This window comes from Geotrypetes seraphini, chromosome 3 (assembly GCF_902459505.1).
Source record: "Geotrypetes seraphini chromosome 3, aGeoSer1.1, whole genome shotgun sequence".
NCBI lineage: Eukaryota > Metazoa > Chordata > Amphibia > Gymnophiona > Dermophiidae > Geotrypetes > Geotrypetes seraphini.
In genome coordinates this window covers 12,919,368-12,938,596 of record NC_047086.1, presented here as the reverse complement: position 1 = coordinate 12,938,596, position 19,229 = coordinate 12,919,368, and the positions used below count along the sequence as shown (strand labels likewise).

General features: G+C 44.1%; 1 protein-coding gene across 3 annotated transcripts in view; it reads right to left on the bottom strand.

Annotated features, from left to right (window-relative positions):
- The window catches only part of ATG5 (autophagy related 5), a 204,562-nt gene that overhangs the window by 97,243 nt on the left and 88,090 nt on the right, over positions 1-19,229 (bottom strand). For all 3 annotated transcript variants that reach the window (XM_033939707.1, XM_033939709.1, XM_033939708.1), the window contains exon 6: positions 285-379. In XM_033939707.1, the coding sequence (XP_033795598.1) occupies positions 285-379 (95 nt within the window). The remainder of the gene's footprint in view (positions 1-284; positions 380-19,229) is intronic.

Here is a 19,229-nt window from a genome sequence, read left to right as displayed (position 1 = left end):
CAGGAAACTGGACGATTGGTCTGACCCAGTATGGCTAGTCCTGAGTTCTTAAAAATATATTTGGACTTAAACTGGCCAGAAATCCTGAATCAAACATTTAGCTGCTAAGACAGTGACATTTTTATTTGGTCCTGCATTACTGAGGGGCTGCCCAGCCACGCATACGTCTCCTTCTGAAGAACTCTATCCTTACCTACATTTTTCTAAAAGCAGAAAGGACCGGCCATACTATTTTGATGACAGTTCAGCACCTGACCTCACTTAAACACTGCGTTATTTCCTACCTGATATATTCTAAAAGGGATATAACGAAATCCATCCTCTCCTGCAGGGTACTCCATAAGTTTTCGATTTATGGCCCAAAACTGCTCAAACTTGTCTGCAACAAAATTATATACTCCAAATTAGTACATCAATTAACAGGTTTTTAAACAGCAGACACACAATATTTGTGACCGTAGAATGACATATTTTAACCACTAGTAGGACTAGCTCTAAATTTAGATATTTTGGCATAGTGGCAGATACTACCACACAAATGGTTAAAATATTTCATAAGGCTTCTGTTTGCATATATCTTTCTTGTGTCACGCTTGTTGACTCTTTAATAAAAATGATATTTAAAAAAAACCAAAAAACAGTCTGAAAATAGCAAGAAATGGTAACAGCAGCTAGTAAACTTTACTTCAATTATAAAAGCCAATGTATTATTTGTGTTATCGACACGCTTGATTATCAAACACACAACTTTTGGATGTAGTTAACACTGCATAACTGTGCCCAAAGATGAATTTTTACACATAGATTTTATAATCTGCAGTCATTGTCATCAGTAGGCCTAAGGCAACATTTCCCAAACATTCCTACATTAACAAAAATAGTTGTACTCCAGCCTCCACAGAGCACAAAGAACTCATGGACAAAAGGAAAACACCGAAAGCCGTAGCAGAGGCTACAAGACTGAAAGGAGGTTGTGGTCTAATGGTAACAGGACAAGGCTATCCATGGCCATGCTTGCTGCCTAAAAAATCCCATACACTGGGCTCATGCTGTTATCTAGAAAGAGGCGGCATGCATAACTACATGTGTGCTCAGAAAGGAGCTTCTGCACATTAAAGAGCATCAATGGTTGTCTCTGGTTGTTGTGAGGTCTGCACGGGAACAGGGAACAGGGATAACCCCCCCCCCCCCCCCCCAGGATCACAGGACTCCTACAGAGATCCCCCCAGATCCACAGGGCTTCCACGGGGATGGACGCTGGTTCTCCAGGGTTCCCAAGGAAATGCCGGCCTATCTTTGTTCCAATGTTCCCTCTAAGCTTTTTTGATCCCTCAGCGCACCAGTTGCTGATTGCTACTCACATGGGAAAGCTCGTCGGTACATCCATCAATCAGGGAAACAGCGCTGGAGCTTGATGGCCAATCAACAGCACTTCCTTGTAGAAGTGTTCCTGATTGGCCATCAAGCTCAAGCTCTTTCTCCCAGATTGGTGGATGTGCAGAGCTCTTCCAGTAGTGAGCCTTGGCGCGAGAACTCCCCTCAAGAATCTCGTTGGCTGAAGCCCAACACCACTCGTTGCGGCTGTGCAGAGGAGTGCGGGAGAGACTGGGCAGCATAACTGTACAACTCCGGAGCCAGACTACCCTGCATTAAACTGTTTCAGCCCAGCAGGTACCAACATTAAATATGTAACTTTAAAAAAAAGATTCTGCTTATTCTGCCCTGTAGTACCAGTGGTGTGCCCACAGGGAGGGGGGGGGGTGCAGCAATAACAGGTATGGTGCTCTGCCAACTCCTCGAGGGCCGGTGTCAGCAGCAGCTTTCACACTTTGCTGGTCTTGTCGGCTTCAGGCCTTCCTCTCTACTGGGTCCCTGCCTAAATTCTATTTCCATGAAGGCAGGACCCAGCAGAGAGGATGGCCCGAAGCCAACAAGAGCAGCAAGTTGTGAACACTGCGCTAATGACTGGGCGAGGAGGGTGACAAAGAGAGGGAGAGAGCAGAGGGGGAGAGAATTGCTGTACCGGGCAATTCTGTTCATCAAATTCTACCTTAAATCTACTTTTTTGGGATAGCATTTTGTTGATATGCTTTGCGGGGACGTGCAGAATTCTGGAAGTGATGGATGGGGACAGGTGGGTTTCTGGCAGAGATGGGTGGGGTTGGGCAGGATTTCTGTCCCCGGACAACTCTCTAGTCTGCACCTGAGTAGGCTAGCCATATAAGAACATAAGAAATGCCTTCACCGGATCAGACCTTAGGTCCATCTAGACCGGCGACCCGCACACGCGGAGGCTAAGCTAGGTGTTCCCTGATGAAGACCTTGTTAACCCGTATCCCTCAATGTGATTTGCAAGAAGGTGACATCCGGATTTTAGTTCCATTGGAGGTAAACCCCAAATGTCTATCAGTCCTCCTTATTTCCATCGCTTCAATTGGAAGTAAAACCCAGGTGTCTCAATCCGTCTTCCTTTTTCTGGAGCCATATGGTAACCCTCCACCTGAGCACCAATCAGTGACTTAGGATGTATGCACAGAACCACCCTGTTGAAGAACTTTGTGTATGGTGGATCAAGTACTAGAGCCTGGCGGTCATTCATGCTGAAGTTACTACCAGTAAAACAAGTTCACAGGTATCGAGACCCCAGCTTGATGGGATGTTTCAATAAAAGTAAACTCCACATAAATCTAACTAAAGGTTGTAAAGATATGGATTTTCCTTCTATGTGCTGGTGATAATGCCTGATTTTTGGCCTAAAGAAATATGACCACATCAGTCCTTTTTATCGGCAATTACATTGGTTACCTTTCGAGGCTCACATTCTTTTTAAATTAGGCTGTCTTTGCTTTAAAGCTCTTTTTGGTCTGGCTCAGGGATACCTATCCTCTCAATTCAATTTTTATAGATCATTAAAAAATACTCGTAATAATTTTATGTTTATGTACCTTTCTGTTCAGGCTTGTTGTTACAAGAGATTTTTAAATAAGACTTTCAATTAGGAAAAATGAACTCTTTCAAATGTATTCTTATAATGTTTTTAAAAACACACTTGTTTGATAAGTCTGTTAAGTTTGTTCTTAACTGTATATTTTTATCATGTTTTTTCCTGAACTTATGTATATTTCACTGATTGTACAGTTCTTCTATGGATGGGCGGTATACAAGAATAAAGTTATTATTATTATTATGAATTGCAAATCGGGTATAACCGTAACAGAGCTGGTTTTTAAACATGACTCAAACAAGTGTAACACAGTAAATGACAACAGAAAAAGATCCTCGCAGTCCATCTAGTCTACCCAAAGTAGCCAGGGGCACGCTTGCCACTCTGTGCAGGCCCGTGATCCATGTTCAAGAGAGAGTTGTGAAGTCACCACCAAGCCAACCCTAGAGGCAGCCAAACATGGAAATGATACGTGATTATAACCAAGACTCCAAGATGCCTCCCTAGGCTGTAGAGCGCATCCCCCTCCCCCCAGAGTATGATCACTTTTGCTTTCGCATCCGCATTGCGCAGGAGCTCACCCAGCTTGCTGTCTCCTGAGGAAGGAGTGTTTCTTCGAAACATGGGCCGTGTTGGGTCTGGGTTCTCCAACCTTTTTGGATACAAACTGTTTCATGTTCATTTTAATGTTTGTTTATTAAAGACTTGGCATCTTTTACACCATTCTTGCAGTTTTCTCCTTTGTTCCTGGTTCAACATACTACTGCAGTTCTGTTGGATTTTTTTTCTTTGTGTTTGCAATAAAATGATCTAACACACTGACTCTTGTGGGATACAGAGCGTAGAAGTCTGTTCGGCATTGGCCTCAGTTCCCACTACTCCTGTCCAAGATAACACACCTCAATGTTCCCATCCTTTTTCTATCGAGGCCTCCCCTATCCCATCCCATGCATTTTTGAATTCACTCGCCATCTCTCTCAGAAGGTTGTTCCAGGCATCCACCTCAGTTCCCACTACTCCTGTCCAAGATAACACACCTCAATGTTCCCATCCTTTTTCTATCGAGGCCTCCCCTATCCCATCCCATGCATTTTTGAATTCACTCGCCATCTCTCTCAGAAGGTTGTTCCAGGCATCCACCTCAGTTCCCACTACTCCTGTCCAAGATAACACACCTCAATGTTCCCATCCTTTTTCTATCGAGGCCTCCCCTGTTTCTATGCCATCCCATGCATTTTTGAATTCACTCACCATCTCTCTCAGAAGGTTGTTCCAGGCATCCACCTCAGTTCCCACTACTCCTGTCCAAGATAACATACCTCAATGTTCCCATCCTTTTTCTATCGAGGCCTCCCCTATCCCATCCCATGCATTTTTTGAATTTACTCACCATCTCTCTCAGAAGGGTGTTCCAGGCATCTACCACCCTCTCTGCAACTTCCATTTATGTTCTCTAGTTCTACCACTCCTAGATCTCTGGAAAAGGTTTCTTTGAATATTAATACCTTTTAAGTAATTAACCTCCTCCTTTACTAACGCGTAGCGTGGGTTTTAGCGCCGGCAGCGGCGGTAACTGCTCTGAATGGCAAAAAGATCATTTGAGGGAGCAACTTGAATTCAAAATATCCTCATCCAAGGGCCACTCATGTGCTTGTAGCATATGACTTGTTTTATCTGCCAGGAAGTTGTCCTTTCCTGTCCAGTAAGGGGCCCTGAGGGTTATCCAGTTAGAAATGGCAGTCTCCTAACACTGATTTTAGTTATTTTTAATTTATCATATTTTATTCCATTCAATCTTGTGATTCTTCGTGTGCTACAACCACAAGAACAGCCCATAGATGAGGATATTTTGAATTCAAGTTGCTCCCTCAAATTATCTTTGAATACTCTCCCAAATACACTGTGGGGCTGCTTAACCTTTCAGCATTTCAAGAAAAATTTGAAAACGCATTTGTTTAAGCAGACTTTCTTAATTTAAGGGAAAAGACTTTTTGGATGGTAGTGACAGTCAGGGTAGAAAGATGGGGGGGGGGGGGTTGTTTAATTTATTGAGCATATAAAAATTGTTTGTACACTGCTTAGTGGTAGGTGGTTTATAAATGTAGTAAATAAATATATACATACATATTTCATCAATACAAAAACAGTATAAACAAACCAAACAAGACAAATTAATCCACTCCTTTCCGACAGTCATACTGAGTGGACCACATAATCCTGCTTCACTGCATTTCAAAAGTACAATCAGCAATTATAATATTGTGTAAGTTCTATAAATAATACATTCAATAATGCCACACGTCGTTCAGTGTGTTATTGTTGTTAAAGCCGGTAGGCCTGTTCAAAGCACTATCTTCAAATTCTTGGTCCTTTTACTCTGAATATAGACCAGGGGTAGGCAGGTCAGGTTTTCAGGATATCCACAATAAATATGCATAAGTACAACAGCCTCGGGACTTACACTCTAATCAAATAGCTTCCTTAAATATTAACTACTCAACAATAAGCTATTCACTAAAATTATTTTTTTACAGTATCCAAAATTCTTCTTTATATTGTTCTATCTTAATCATATAATCCTAATACCATATCTCGTGAACCTCCCAATCTCTCACATACTCCTCATTCACTGACCCCATTCATACCACACAAGTACATAGTAACCGTCAATTAGTTTCAATACTGAAGAGGGATATTAGTTCAATGTCAAAACAGTAGAAAGGCACCAACGGCCTTTTTCTTCAGTTCTCCTCGAATCAATCCACTGCTCCCCTCTGCTCCAGAAAATTGCTTATATCATTCAACATACAGCCCAACGCAGGACTGTGTTTCGCTGGTGGCGTCTTCAGGAGCTGTATCTAATGAGGCTCACCATCTCATCCTCACTTCCTACAATATAGAAACATAATATCCTTCCATATTACCAACCCTACTTAAAATTCGCACCTACCAGTAAAACAGACATGAACTCGGGCTTCAGTTGACAGACCAAATCCATATCACTTACCGCAAAACAGACTGAATGACATCACTTCCGATCTACCGCTCTTAAATGCTCCCACACCAATTCTTAACCTGTATCAGCTGACAACCATCCAACCCATTCCTCTCCTTACAGCAGCTGATGCAGGTTAAGAATTGGTGTGGGAGATTTTATAGACACCCCTAAATTCTTCAATGTGTTAAGTCACAGCCTCTATTCTTGTCAAGGATGGACAAAAGAAACAAACAAGATACCCTAAATGCCAGGCCTTATTGAGGCAGGAAGCAGGTGAATTCACAGCTGATAGGGAGGGCTTCAGTAATAGTGTCTGTCTATTAGAAAGAAGATTAGAAACATGATGGCAGATAAAGGCCAAATGGCCCATCTAGTCTGCCCATCCGCAGTAACCATTATCTCTTTCCTTCTCTGAGAGATCCCACATGCCTATCCCAGGCCCTCTTGAATTCAGACACAGTCTCTGTCTCCACCACCTCTACCGGGAGACTGTTCCACGCATCTACTACCCTTTCTGTAAAAAGTATTTCCTCAGATTACTCCGGAGCCTATCACCTCTTAACTTCATCCTATGCCCTCTCATTGCAGAGTTTCCTTTCAAATGAAAGAGATTCGACTCATGTGCATTTATATTATGTAGGTATTTAAACGTCTCTATCATATCTCCCTTCTCCAACCTTTCCTCCAAAGTAACAGATTGAGATCTTTAAGTCTGTCCCCATATGCCTTATCACAAAGACCACACACCATTTTAGTAGCCTTCCTCTGGACCAACTCTATCCTTTTTATATCTTTTTGAAGGTGTGGCCTCCAGAATTGTACACATTATTCTAAATGAAGTCTCACCAAAGTCTTATACATGGGCATCTATACCTCCTTTTTCTTACTGGCCATACCTCTCCCTATGCAACCTAGCATCCTTCTAGCTTTTGCCGTCACCTTTTCAACCTATTTGCCATCTTAAGATCATCACAATCACACCTAAATACTGCTCTTCTGTCGTGCACATAAGTTTTTCATCCCCTAAACCACAGATGTTAAACACAAGGCCCACCTGGCTGTTTTATGTGGCCCGCAGTGCAATGCGGCATTTTCATTGCCACCCCCGGGTGTTTTATCATCTGGCCATCTCCTTTCTCCTAATTTCTGCAGTGTGCACAAAGCCGCAGGCAGCAACTCCTTGCACATCACGCGCCTCATCCAGTAGCATTCCCTTTGACGTTGTGATGTCAGAGAGAAGGTTTCCGGTTCAAGCGCAGGAGTCAGGATGCACGGAGGAACCGCCCACAGCTTTGTGCACACTGCCGCAGTGAGGAGGAGGGAGCTGACCAGAAGATAAAACACCTGGGGATGGCAATGAAAACGTAAGACACCCGCTGGAGGAAGGCACCTAGTTGAGGCAGGGGGAGGGAGGGAGAGTTGCGTGTTGGGACTCAAGAAAGAGGGAGCACAAACTTCAGACAAATGATAGGAGGGGGTATGAACTTGGGAAATAGAATGACGGGAAGGAGGGAAAGCCATAGAATGGAAGGAGTGAGGGAAAGAGATGCTGAGGTGAGGGAGGCAATAGAAAGGGAGAATTGGGTGTCTGAGAGAAAGAGATATGCTGCACATGAGGAGATGAAGAAAAAGGAGAATTGTTGGGCAGAGAGAGGGAGATAGAATTATTGGACATGGTGGTGGGAGAGGAGTGAGGTAGAGAGAAGCATGGGGAAAAGAGATGTCAGACCACTGGAATGGGAAGGAGAGAGAGAGATGCCAGACCACGTAGTGGAAGGGAAGGAGGGGAGAGAGAGATGCCAGACCATAGGAGAGTAGAGAGATTCCAGGCTATGAGAAGAAGAGGAGAAAGATGCCAGACCATATGAGGGGGAATGAGGAAAACAGAGTTGTCTGACCATGGGAGAGGAATAAGATGGTTCACAGGGATGGAGGGAAAGGAGAGACCGAGGGAGGAGATGGTGCACAGCAATGGATGCGGCAGGGAAGAGATAAGAATAAATACTTCTTATGGATAGATGGGAAAAGGGGAGAAGAGAGAGGGAGGAGATGGTACGCATGAATAGATGGGAAGGGAAGACGTGGAAAAGATAGATTTTGAGAGGAAAGTTGAATGTTAAAAGTTAATGCTAAAGATGGATGTATCCAAACAGACTGGGGATTTTAAATTACAGTCCACTTGAGAAGGCAATACTTTCAAAATAGACCCCCCTCTCATCAATACTGGGCAAGTTTCTCAAATAATATCATCATATAACATTTAAAGGCTTTAAATATTTAAATCTGCTCATAAGCTCTTCAGCAAAGCGCCACAGCAGCGATACAATGTCGCTGGAAAGGTGCTTGAATTTTAATCATAACACATTGCATAGAGCAAGGATTCTCGCTTCTACTGTAGTGGCCAATGTTATAGCTCTACAAAAGCTGTTTAACAGTAGACACTTATCTGAAAAGGTCAGTTCACGGCTCCAACACAGTCTGTGTTTCGCTACGCAACATCAGGAAGCCAGAAGGATAAGCTTTTTATATTGATTTTATTTGCAGTGTGCAATGCCTGAGTCCTTTGGTCTACACACACTTGATGTTGAAAAAAAGACGCAATGTGTTATGATTAAAATTCAAGCACCTTTCCAGCAACATTGTACCACTGCTGTGGCACCTTGCTGAAGAGCTTATGAGCACATTTAAATATTTAAAAGCCTTTAAATGTTATATGATGATATTATTTGAGAAACTTGCCCAATATTTATGAGAGGGGTCTTTTGTGTTTTGTTCTATTTTGAAAGATGGATGTATGGCAGAAAGTGAAGGAGAGAAAAATAGCAAATGGATTAGATGGTCCTGGATATACAGTTAAGAGCACAGAAAGAAGGGAGTGCAGCTAGAGACTGGGAAAAGATGGTTTGAAAACCAAAATCACCAGGCAACAAAGGTAGGGGAAATGATTTTAATTCAATTTAGTGATTGAATTGTGTCAATTTTGAGAATTTACATCTGCTGTCTATATTTTGCACTGTTCAGGAAGAAATGCATAGTTTCTTTTTCTGTGGGGTTGTACTGCATGCAGTCTTGAATCTTAGGGTTTCATTTGTATATATTAGTACTTTTAGTTTTTGGTCCTGTATTATGCGGGATTAACTGTGTTCTGGTGTAGGAATGAATGTTGAGAAGCATACATACAGTGTGCTTTGTGTAGTTTAATTTTGTGGTTAACCATTATGTGTTGTTAATAAGATTATATTGTGTATATATGAAAAATGAATGGGAAAAATGGTGTTACAATTAGTACTATTATGGGGGCGGTGTCTTTGGCGAAGATTGGGCGGGGTCTGGCCCGCAACTCAGACTGTGTTTTAGATTTCAGCCCCTTAATGTGATTGAGTTTGACACCCGTGCCCTAAACCCTCGGATTTTTGCAGCCCAAATGCAGATTAATTTTTTTTAAAACCCCTCACATATGAATTAGATTCTTTTGATACATTACTAAAATCCTTTTATACCAGATAAACTCAATCATCAAAACTACAGGATTTTAATGTAGTTTTCATCCTTTAAAATCTTTATTTCCAAAAGGATTCCTCCCACTTCCTACCTGTAGGAATATACTTGGAGAAAAAGAATCTCATTTGAATATGCTCTACAAAACAAACAAGCGGAAGAGCAAATGGCTAAAAACGGGAAACAAAATTTTTTTCAGATATATTAGTGAAAGGAGGAAGATGAAAAATGGAATTGCAAGTCTAAAAGATGCTAAGAACCAACATGTGGATAAAGCAGACATGCTAAACAAATATTTCTGTTCTGTGTTCACAGAAGAAAAACTTGGAGAAGGACCGAGATTGTCTGGCAAAGATACACACGAGAATGGAGTAGATACCGCACTGTTCATGGAAGAAAATGTTTATGAACAACTTGAAAAATTGAAAGTGGACAAAGCAATGGGACCGGACAGGATCCATCCCAGGATACAGAGGGATATAGACGGGTTCTATTAAAGATTTGTTCAACAAGTCTCTGAAAACAGGGGTGGTTCCTGGGGATTGGAGAAGAGCGGATGTGGTGCCAATTCACAAAAGTGGGAAACTACAGACCAGTAAGCCTAACTTCAGTTAGGAAAAATAATGGAAAAATAATGGAAGCGTTGTTGAAAGGATAGTGAAATTCCTAGAATCTAATGGGTTACAGGATCTGAGGCAACATGGCTTTACTAAAGGTAAATTGTGCCAAACGAATCTGATTAAATTTTTGATTGGGTGACCAGAGAATTGCACCAAGGACTTATACAAGATGTAATTTACTTAGATTTCAGCAAAGCCTTTGACACAGTTCCTCATAGGAGGATCTTGAACAAACTTGATGGGTTGAAATTAGGAACCAAAGTGGTCAACTGGATTAGAAACTGATTGATGGACAGACACCAGAGAGTGGTGGTTAATGGAATTCGCTCGGAGGAAGGAAAGGTGAGTAGTGGAATCCCTCAAGGATTGGTGTTGGGGCTGATACTTTTCAATTAGCTTGTGAGCAACATTGCTGAAGGGTTAGAAGGAAAGGTTTGCCTCTTTATGGATGATACCAAGATTTGTAACAGAGTAGACACTAAGGAGGGAATGGAAAACATGAAAAAGGATCTGCAAAAGTTAGAGGAATGGTCTAAAATCTGGCAATTTTTTTTTTTTTTATAATTCTTTTTTCATTTTTACAACTTACAACAAGTGTAAACAGAAAAAACATTTAAACTTACAAACATTACTTGAATTTCTATTACAATCATCTTAAATTAATGAAATTTATCCCCCCCCCCTTTCCCACCCTTACCATATCATATGTAATCATGTATATCATATAATATATTCTTTTCTACTAATCCAAGCACTTAATGTAAGATCAGAAACCCCCCCACCCCCACCCTCTCAGTTACAATTATGTAAATAAGGGAAAAGTGTTATTTACTCATTACAATAATCTGTTAATGGTCTCCAAACATCTTTGAATTTATTAAAATGTCCTTTCTGTATGGTTAATATTCTTTCCATCTTATATATATAACATAAAGAATTCCACCAGAAATTAAAGTTTAATCTACCCCAATTCTTCCAATTAAAAGTAATTTGTTGAATGGCAACTCCAGTCATAATTAGCAAGAGCTTATTATTTTTTGAGGATATTTGACTCTTTGCCCTCATTGACATGCCAAATAAAATAGTATCATATAAGGCCACTGGATTTTCCAATAAACTATTTATTTGGCCCCATATTGATTTCCAAAAATCCAAGATAAATGGACAATAGAATAATAGATGATCTAAAGTCCCAGCTTCAAGATTGCAGTGACAACATCTATCAGACTTAGAGCTATCTAATTTATGTAAATGAACAGGGGTCCAAAACGCTCTATGTAACAGAAAAAACCAAGTTTGTCTCATAGATGCAGACACTGCACACCTCATCCTCCAAGACCAAATTCATGGCCATTGAGACGCCGTAATTTGATGCTTGATTTCAATGCTCCAAATGTCCCGAAGACCAGTTTTTGGTTTGGCAATTAAAATTCAATGCAAAGAAGTGCAGAATAATGCATTTGGGGATTAAAAATCGGAAGGAGCCGTATGTGCTGGGAGGTGAGAGGCTGTTATACCTGGATGGGGAGAGGGACCTTGGGGTGATAGTGTCTAAAGATCTAAAGGCAAAGAGACAATGTGACAAGGCGGTGGCTGTTGCCAGAAGGATGCTGGGCTGTATAGAAAGAGACACAGCCAGTAGAAGAAAGAAGGTGTTGATGCCTCTGTACAGGTCATTGGTGAGGCCCTATTTGGAGTATTATGTTAAATTTTGGAGACCGTATCTGGCAAAGGATATAAGAAGACTTGAAGCTGTCCAGAGTAAGGCGACAAAAATGGTAGGAGGCTTGCGCCAGAAGATGTATGAGGAGAGACTGGAAGCTCTGAATATGTATATCCTAGAGCCCAGTTCTTCAACCACCGGTCCGCAGAAAATTTCTGCCGGTCCACACAGGGCCGGCGAGATCAAGTCAGCAGTTAAATTTCCTGCCGACTGCAGTTCCTGCTGACTAATTTTCCTCCCAGCCTCAGGCGATCAAGACAGGCTGCCGACGTCGGGGCCTTCCCTCTGTGAGTCTCGCCTGTTCGGAAACAGGAAATTGAAACAAAATAGGCGGGACTCAGAGAGTGAAGGTCCCGACGTCGGCAGCCTGTCTTGATCGCCGCCCCTGCCGAGTTGCTGAAGAGGGCCGTGGGGAAGTTGCGAGTAGAACGGAGAGAGCTGCAGATTCAGGTGCAGGTGGAGGGAGATGGTCAGCATGTGCGAGCAAGATCCTGGGGAGCCTTCACAGTGGCTGTCTCCCCTCTCACCAGCTCTCCTATTTGCCAGGGCAGTGATTTACCGGCAACTTCCTGCAGGCAAGTACTGAGAGCTGCTGGAAGGGGAGGAAGCCACTGTAGGAGGCTGGGAAGCTGCTGGATAAAGGGAGAGCTGTTACTGGACTTGGAGAGAGTTAGAAGGAGAGATGCTGCTGGGAGGGGAGGAGGGAAAGGGATGGGAAGAGAGTTAATGTTGGATAGAGGGAGGAGGGAAGGGAGAAGAAGGAGAGATGCTGCTGTAAGGGGAGGAGGGAAAGGGATGAGAAGAGAGTTAATGATGGATAGAGGGAGGAGGGAAGGGAGAAGAAGGAGAGATGCTGCTGGGAGGGGAGGAGGGAAAGGGATGGGAAGAGAGTTAATGTTGGATAGAGAGAGGAGGGAAGGGAGAAGAAGGAGAGATGCTGCTGGGAGGGGAGGAGGGAAAGGGATGGGAAGAGAGTTAATGTTGGATAGAGGGAGGAGAGAAGGGAGAAGAAGGAGAGATGCTGCTGTAAGGGGAGGAGGGAAAGGGATGAGAAGAGAGTTAATGATGGATAGAGGGAGGAGGGAAGGAAGAAGAAGGATAGATGCTGCTGGGAGGGGAGGAGGGAAAGGGATGGGAAGAGAGTTAATGTTGGAAAGAGAGAGGAGGGAAGGTAGAAGAAGGAGAGATGCTGCTGGGAGGGGAGGAGGGAAAGGGATGGGAAGAGAGTTAATGTTGGAAAGAGAGAGGAGGGAAGGTAGAAGAAGGAGAGATGCTGCTGGGAGGGGAGGAGGGAAAGGGATGGGAAGAGAGTTAATGTTGGATAGAGGGAGGAGGGAAGGGAGAAGGAAAAAAAGGAAGGAGGGAAGGGAGAAAGAAAAAAGGAAGGAAACACCTGGCAGGGAGATTACAGGAGGGGAAGGGAGTCAGGGTGGAATGGAGAGATCAGATGAGGGAAAGGGGAGAGAGAGGAATGAAAAAGTAGAGAGACATTGATGCTGGAAAGGGGGTCAGCAGAGAAATGAGAGAGGGATAAAGATGCTAGATCTGGTGTAAGAGAGAGAAAAATGAAGAAGGCAGTGAAGCTGGAATGAATGATGTAAAAAGGAGAGAGGAGGAACAGGCTGGGTGGACAGGGAAGGGGGGCATAGAAAGAAATCAGATACATATGGAAGGGGGAGAGGGCAGATATTGGATGGAACGGGCAGATGCTGGAAGGAAAAGAGTGAAAAGAAGATGAAAGCAGAAACCAGAGACAACAAAAAGTAGAAAAAAATAATTTTATTTCTATTTTGTCATTAGAATATATCAGATTTGAAATATATATCCTGCTAGAGACATAACTGTGGACTGTAGCATTCTGTTAGCATGATATTTCTATGTAGCATTCTATAATAACTTGGCTTGTTCAGTTTTCTTGATAGTAGAGGGGATATATGTGAAGGGGAGGGGAGACAGGGGTTTTGTTGGTCTGTGCTCTGTATATTTGTATTTATAAAATCACAATTGTTCAGAATATTGTTTCTTTTTATACTTTAATAAAATACGTTCAATATAAAATCATAATTGCGGCTTGTGCAGATGGGATCAGATGGTTTGCGGGGACCGAGCTTGCGGAGATGGGGCGTAAACAGGGTTTTTAAATTTTAGTCCTAGTAGTTTGCCGGTCCACAAAATAATTATTTTATTTCTGCTGGTCCACGGGTGTAAAAAGGTTGAAGAACACTACCCTAGAGGAAAGGAGGGACAGGGGAGATATGATTCAGACGTTCAAATACTTGATAGGTATTAACATAGAACAAAATCTTTTCCAGAGAAAGGAAAATGGTAAAACAAGAGGGCATAATATGAGGTTGAGGGATGGTAGACTCAAGAGTAATGTTAGGAAATTCTTCTTTACGGAAAGGGTGGTGGATGCCTGGAATGTGCTCCCGAGAGAGGTGGTGGAGAGGAAAATGATGATAGAGTTAAAAAAAACATGGGTTGAACACAGAGGATCTCTAATCAGAAAATAATGGTATATATTGAAGGCCAGTACTGGGCAGACTTGCACGGTCTGTGTCACGTAAATGGCCATTCAGTTGAGGATGGGCTGGGATGGTTTAGATGAGCTGGAGTGAGCTTTGAAGGAGACTCCAGTAGATGCCCAATACTGGGCAGAGCTCTGGGTTTCTGGCCCAGAAATATCTAAGAAAAAGAACAATTTAAATTAAATCATTAAATTATGGAGAGTGTATGTTTGGGAAGATGGGACCATTCAGGTGTTTATCTGCCGTCATTTACTATGTTACTATGAGAGATCTGGAATCTAAAATCTCCTGAAGGAAATTATGCTATAACAAAACAAACCAATAAACTCTTGCTGACTTGAGAGAGTCAGAGAAACACACACTGGGAGAGAAGCTTGCTCAAGCTAAGACATGTTTTACAGTAAACATAAGCATGTTATTATCCACACACACATTCTCAGAGTGTGGCTGGGAGAACTTGTTTGCATTGCTAACATATAAACCAGATTCCTGAAGAACAGTACCAAATAGCCAACCAGGACGACTTTTAAAAGGCCGGCCTGACTCTGTGCTTGCATGCCTATTGGCATTCCAGATCTATCAGGTCAGCCTGACATCAGTTTACTTAACCTCTCTTTTAAACAAAAATAAGAATACCTATCAAACTATCAATCAAAATCAAATACCTATCAAAAGGCATAGAGGAACCGATCCGTCCAGTCGAGCAGGAATGCGTCTGGGGTCAGACGATGAGGAGAGAAGAGTCTGGAACAGAACTGGGGCAGCTGATGGTTGTGAGGAGCTGCAAAGAGGTCCACCTGTGGAGTGCCCCAGCGAGCAAAGATGGAGTGGAGTGTTGGAGGATCCAGAGTCCACTCGTGGGGTTGAAGGATGCGGCTGAGATTGTCGGCCAGGGAGTTCTGTTCGCCCTGGATGTATACAGCCTTGAGGAAGAGACTGTGGGTCGTGGCCCAGGTCCATATTCGGAGGGCCTCCTGACAGAGGAGGGGGGATCCGGTGCCGCCTTGCTTGTTTATGTAGTACATGGCGACTTGATTGTCTGTGCACAGGAGAAGAACCTGAGGGTAGAGAAGGTGCTGGAAGGCCTTGAGAGCATTGAACATGGCTCTGAGTTCCAGGAAATTGATGTGATGTTGACGCTCCTGAGGGGTCCAGAGTCCCTGGGTGCGTAGATCTCCCAGGTGAGCTCCCCACGCATAGGGGGAGGCATCCGTGGTTATGATCATGGAGTGAGGGGGTAGATGAAAGAGATCCCCTGGAGAGATTTGAGGAGTTCAACCACCAGTGAAGAGATTGCTGAAGAGACGATGTCACAGAGATGCGATGAGAAAGAAGATCCGTGGTCTGTGACCATTGGTTGGCAAGAGTCCATTGAGGTGTCCTGAGGTGGAATCGCGCCAGAGGAAGCACATGGACCGTCGAGGCCATGTGGCCCAGGAGGACCATCATCTGCCGAGCTGGGACGGAGTGATGAAGGAGTACCTGATGACAGAGATGGAGCAGGGTCCGTTGTCGGTCGGCGGGAAGAAACGCCCTCATCAGAGTGGTGTCCAGAACTGCTCCAATGAATTGAAGTCGCTGTGTGGGAAGTAGGTGCGACTTGGGGTAGTTGATCTCGAACCCAGTAGATGGAGGAGCGAGATGGTGTGATGAGTGGCTTGTAGCACAAGCGGAGATGTAGGTGCTTTCACCAACCAATCGTCCAAGTAGGGGAACACTTGGAGGTCGTGAGACCTGAGGAAGGCTGCCACCACAATAAGGCACTTGGTGAACACCCTGGGTGATGATGCGAGGCCAAAGGGCAGCACTTTGTACTGATAGTGACGGTGCTGTATCTGAAATCGTAGGTAGCGACGTGAAGTCGGATTGATTGGGATGTGAGTGTAGGCCTCTTTGAGGTCCAGGGAACATAGCCAGTCGTGTTGAGAGAGAAGAGGGTAAAGCGTGGCAAGGGAGAGCATTCTGAACTTCTCCTTGACCAGACATTTGTTGAGGTCCCTGAGATCGAGGATGGGACGGAGGTCTCCTGTCTTCTTGGGAACCAGGAAGTAGCGGGAGTAGAATCCCTGACCCCTTTGGTCCGGAGGCACCTCTTCGATGGCATTGAGAAGAAGGAGGGATTGGACCTCCCTCAGGAGGAGGGGGGTTTGGGAGGAGTGAGAAGCAGACTCTACGGGAGGATTGTCTGGTGGAAGAGTCTGGAAGTTGAGAGAGTAGCCGTGGCGAATGATGTTGAGGACCCATTGGTCTGATGTGATGACCTCCCATCGGCTGAGGAAGAGTTGGAGGCGACCTCCGATAGGCTGAGGAAGAGGCAATGATGGTGGGAGACTGGCTATGCCCTGGAGGAAAAAGTCAAAAGGGCTGAGAAGGTTTTGACGGAGGAAGAGGCTTGGCAGGTTGGTGAGACTGTGAGCGAGCCTGAGTTTGATGCTGTTGACGAGGTCGGCGAGGCTGCTGTTGAGGCGGGATGAGAGGTCTGGCCGAGAACCTGCATTGGTAGGAAGACTGCTGTCTGTAGGGGCGAGCAGGCGGGGTCTTCTTTTTAGGCTTCACCAGGGTGTCCCACCTGGTCTCGTGAGCCGAGAGTTTTTGGGTTGTTGAGTCCAGGGACTCCCCGAAGAGTTCATCACCAAGACAAGGTGCATTAGCCAGGCGGTCTTGGTGGTTAATGTCGAGGTCAGAAACTCTCAACCAGGCCAGACGCCACATGGCAACAGCCATGGCAGACGCTCGAGAGGTCAGCTCAAATGAGTCATAAATGGAGCGCACCATGAATTTCCGGAGTTGGTGAAAAAGAGGCACCTTACGTTCAGGGATGTATTTTTATAAGGCGGAGAGTTGTTGCACCAGATGCTTCATGTAGAAGGAGAAGTGAAAGGTGTAATTATTTGCCCTGTTGGCCAGCATTGCATTCTGGAAAAGGCGCTTGCCAAACTTATCCATAGTTTTTCCCTCTCTGCCAGGAGGGGTGGAGGCATAGACACTGGAGCCCTGAGTTTTCTTTAAGGTGGACTCCACCAGGAGAGATTCATGGGGCAATTGAGGCTTGTCAAACCCTGGGATGGGAATGACCCGATACAAGCTATCCAATTTGCGAGGGGCCCCAGGGACAGTGAGGGGGTTCTCCCAGTTCTTATAAAAAGTTTCCCGTAGGATGTCATGTACGGGTAACTTGAGGAATTCCTTAGGAGGTTGCTCAAAGTCTAAGGCATCGAGAAAGGCCTGTGACTTTTTAGAGTCGGACTCTAAGGGAATGGAAAGAGCAGCAGACATCTCCCTAAGGAATTTGGTGAACGAGGACTGTTCAGGTTTTGAGACGGTATCAGTCACTGAAGGTTCCTCGTCCGTGGAGGAAGCGTCTTCCTCGGTACCGTGTGGGGATTCTTCCCATAAGTCTGGGTCCCTGATGTCGGGGTGCGCACGGCGGGACATCGGTGTGGAGGGCTCGGCATGGCGGGTTTTGGAGAGAGACTTGCCAGAGCGGACCGAGGCGGTACCGGGTGAGGAAGACCAGTGCCGTACCTGGTACCGAGGAGGATCGGCATCAGAGCAGGTCTGTACCGTAGGTTGGGAAAGATGTGGCTCAGCCGAGAGGACCGGCATGGAAGTGTTGAGCGGTACCGAGGGGGTCGACACTGATGGAACGGTGCGAGGCTCGGACCGGTCTCGTACCGGAAGGTGCGGTGCCAGTAACGCCATCAACAGTTGTTGGAGCTGTTGTTGCAGCTGCTCCTGTAACTGTGTTTGGAGTATGGCCGCGATGCGGTCGTCCAGGGGAGGCACCGGTACCGCTTTTTTCTTCTTCGGTACCATAGGTGCCGCTCTACGCTCCGGCGATGAGGAGGCGGATGACGAGGCACTCACCGATATCGGAGCGGAGCGTTTGCGGGGTCGATGCGGTGCCGGGGTTGCTCCCTGGGATGAAAAAAGTCTCAGGGTGGCCCAATGGCCAAAAAATTAAAAATGAAGAAAATTTAACCAAATTCGAAGGAATCATTAAAAAATGAGAAAAATGAAGAATTATGAAGAAAACTACAATAAAATAAAACCAGGAAGACACAAAAAGATATCTAGGTTTGATACGCTGCTCAGAAACCAAAGACACAGCTTCTCAGCTCCAAGGAAAACTAAGAACTCATGGTTCCACAACCTGATGTCAGGCGGGAAGATACTTGCATGGTATGAGCAATGCCTAAAGATTTAAGTGAGTGTCCATACTGAATTGTGTGGATGACATTATCCACATGTCAGAATATAATGGCTGCATGTTCTCAAAGAGAAAAGGTATCACCTACAACTTGTTCATTGTCCTTTAGTTTATCCCTATACAAATAATTATGATTTCCACAATGTTGACCTATTTGAGAATAAGGACCAAAAGCAGAGCGGATGGTGGCCAATGGAAAAAAAGTCCAAAGTCAGGGTGCAAAGGACCTTTATTCAATCTAGATGCACATCCTCTGATTGCACCCCAACTTTGGACTTTTTTTATCAGCTGATTGCGGAGTGCTTTGTTCTTCTGTGTTTTGCCTTTGGTCTATTTGAGAATGCCACTATTATAATGCAAACACTTTGGACTTTGATTCTTTTTCTTCAGCAAGTTCTGATTATGATTTTAGTTATAGTTTCAGGAATTTACAGTTTCTTCACTGCTTATTTCAGTAGTTCTCTAGTGAAAAAAGCAATAAAGTAGAAGGCACAGTTTCAAAGATATTTCAGGACCCGACAAGACTTGGCCTAATAAAGTCAATCATTCCTAATCTATTCTAATAGTGTGCTAAGATGAAAAGGCCAGGGAGGTAGAGAGCAGTGATGACTGAAATCCAAAGAAGGTCTCAGTTTTATAGACTAGTTGCTGAAGATCCATTATTGGATTTCTAAATGCATCATATGGTTCTTTTGATGACAAGTTTTT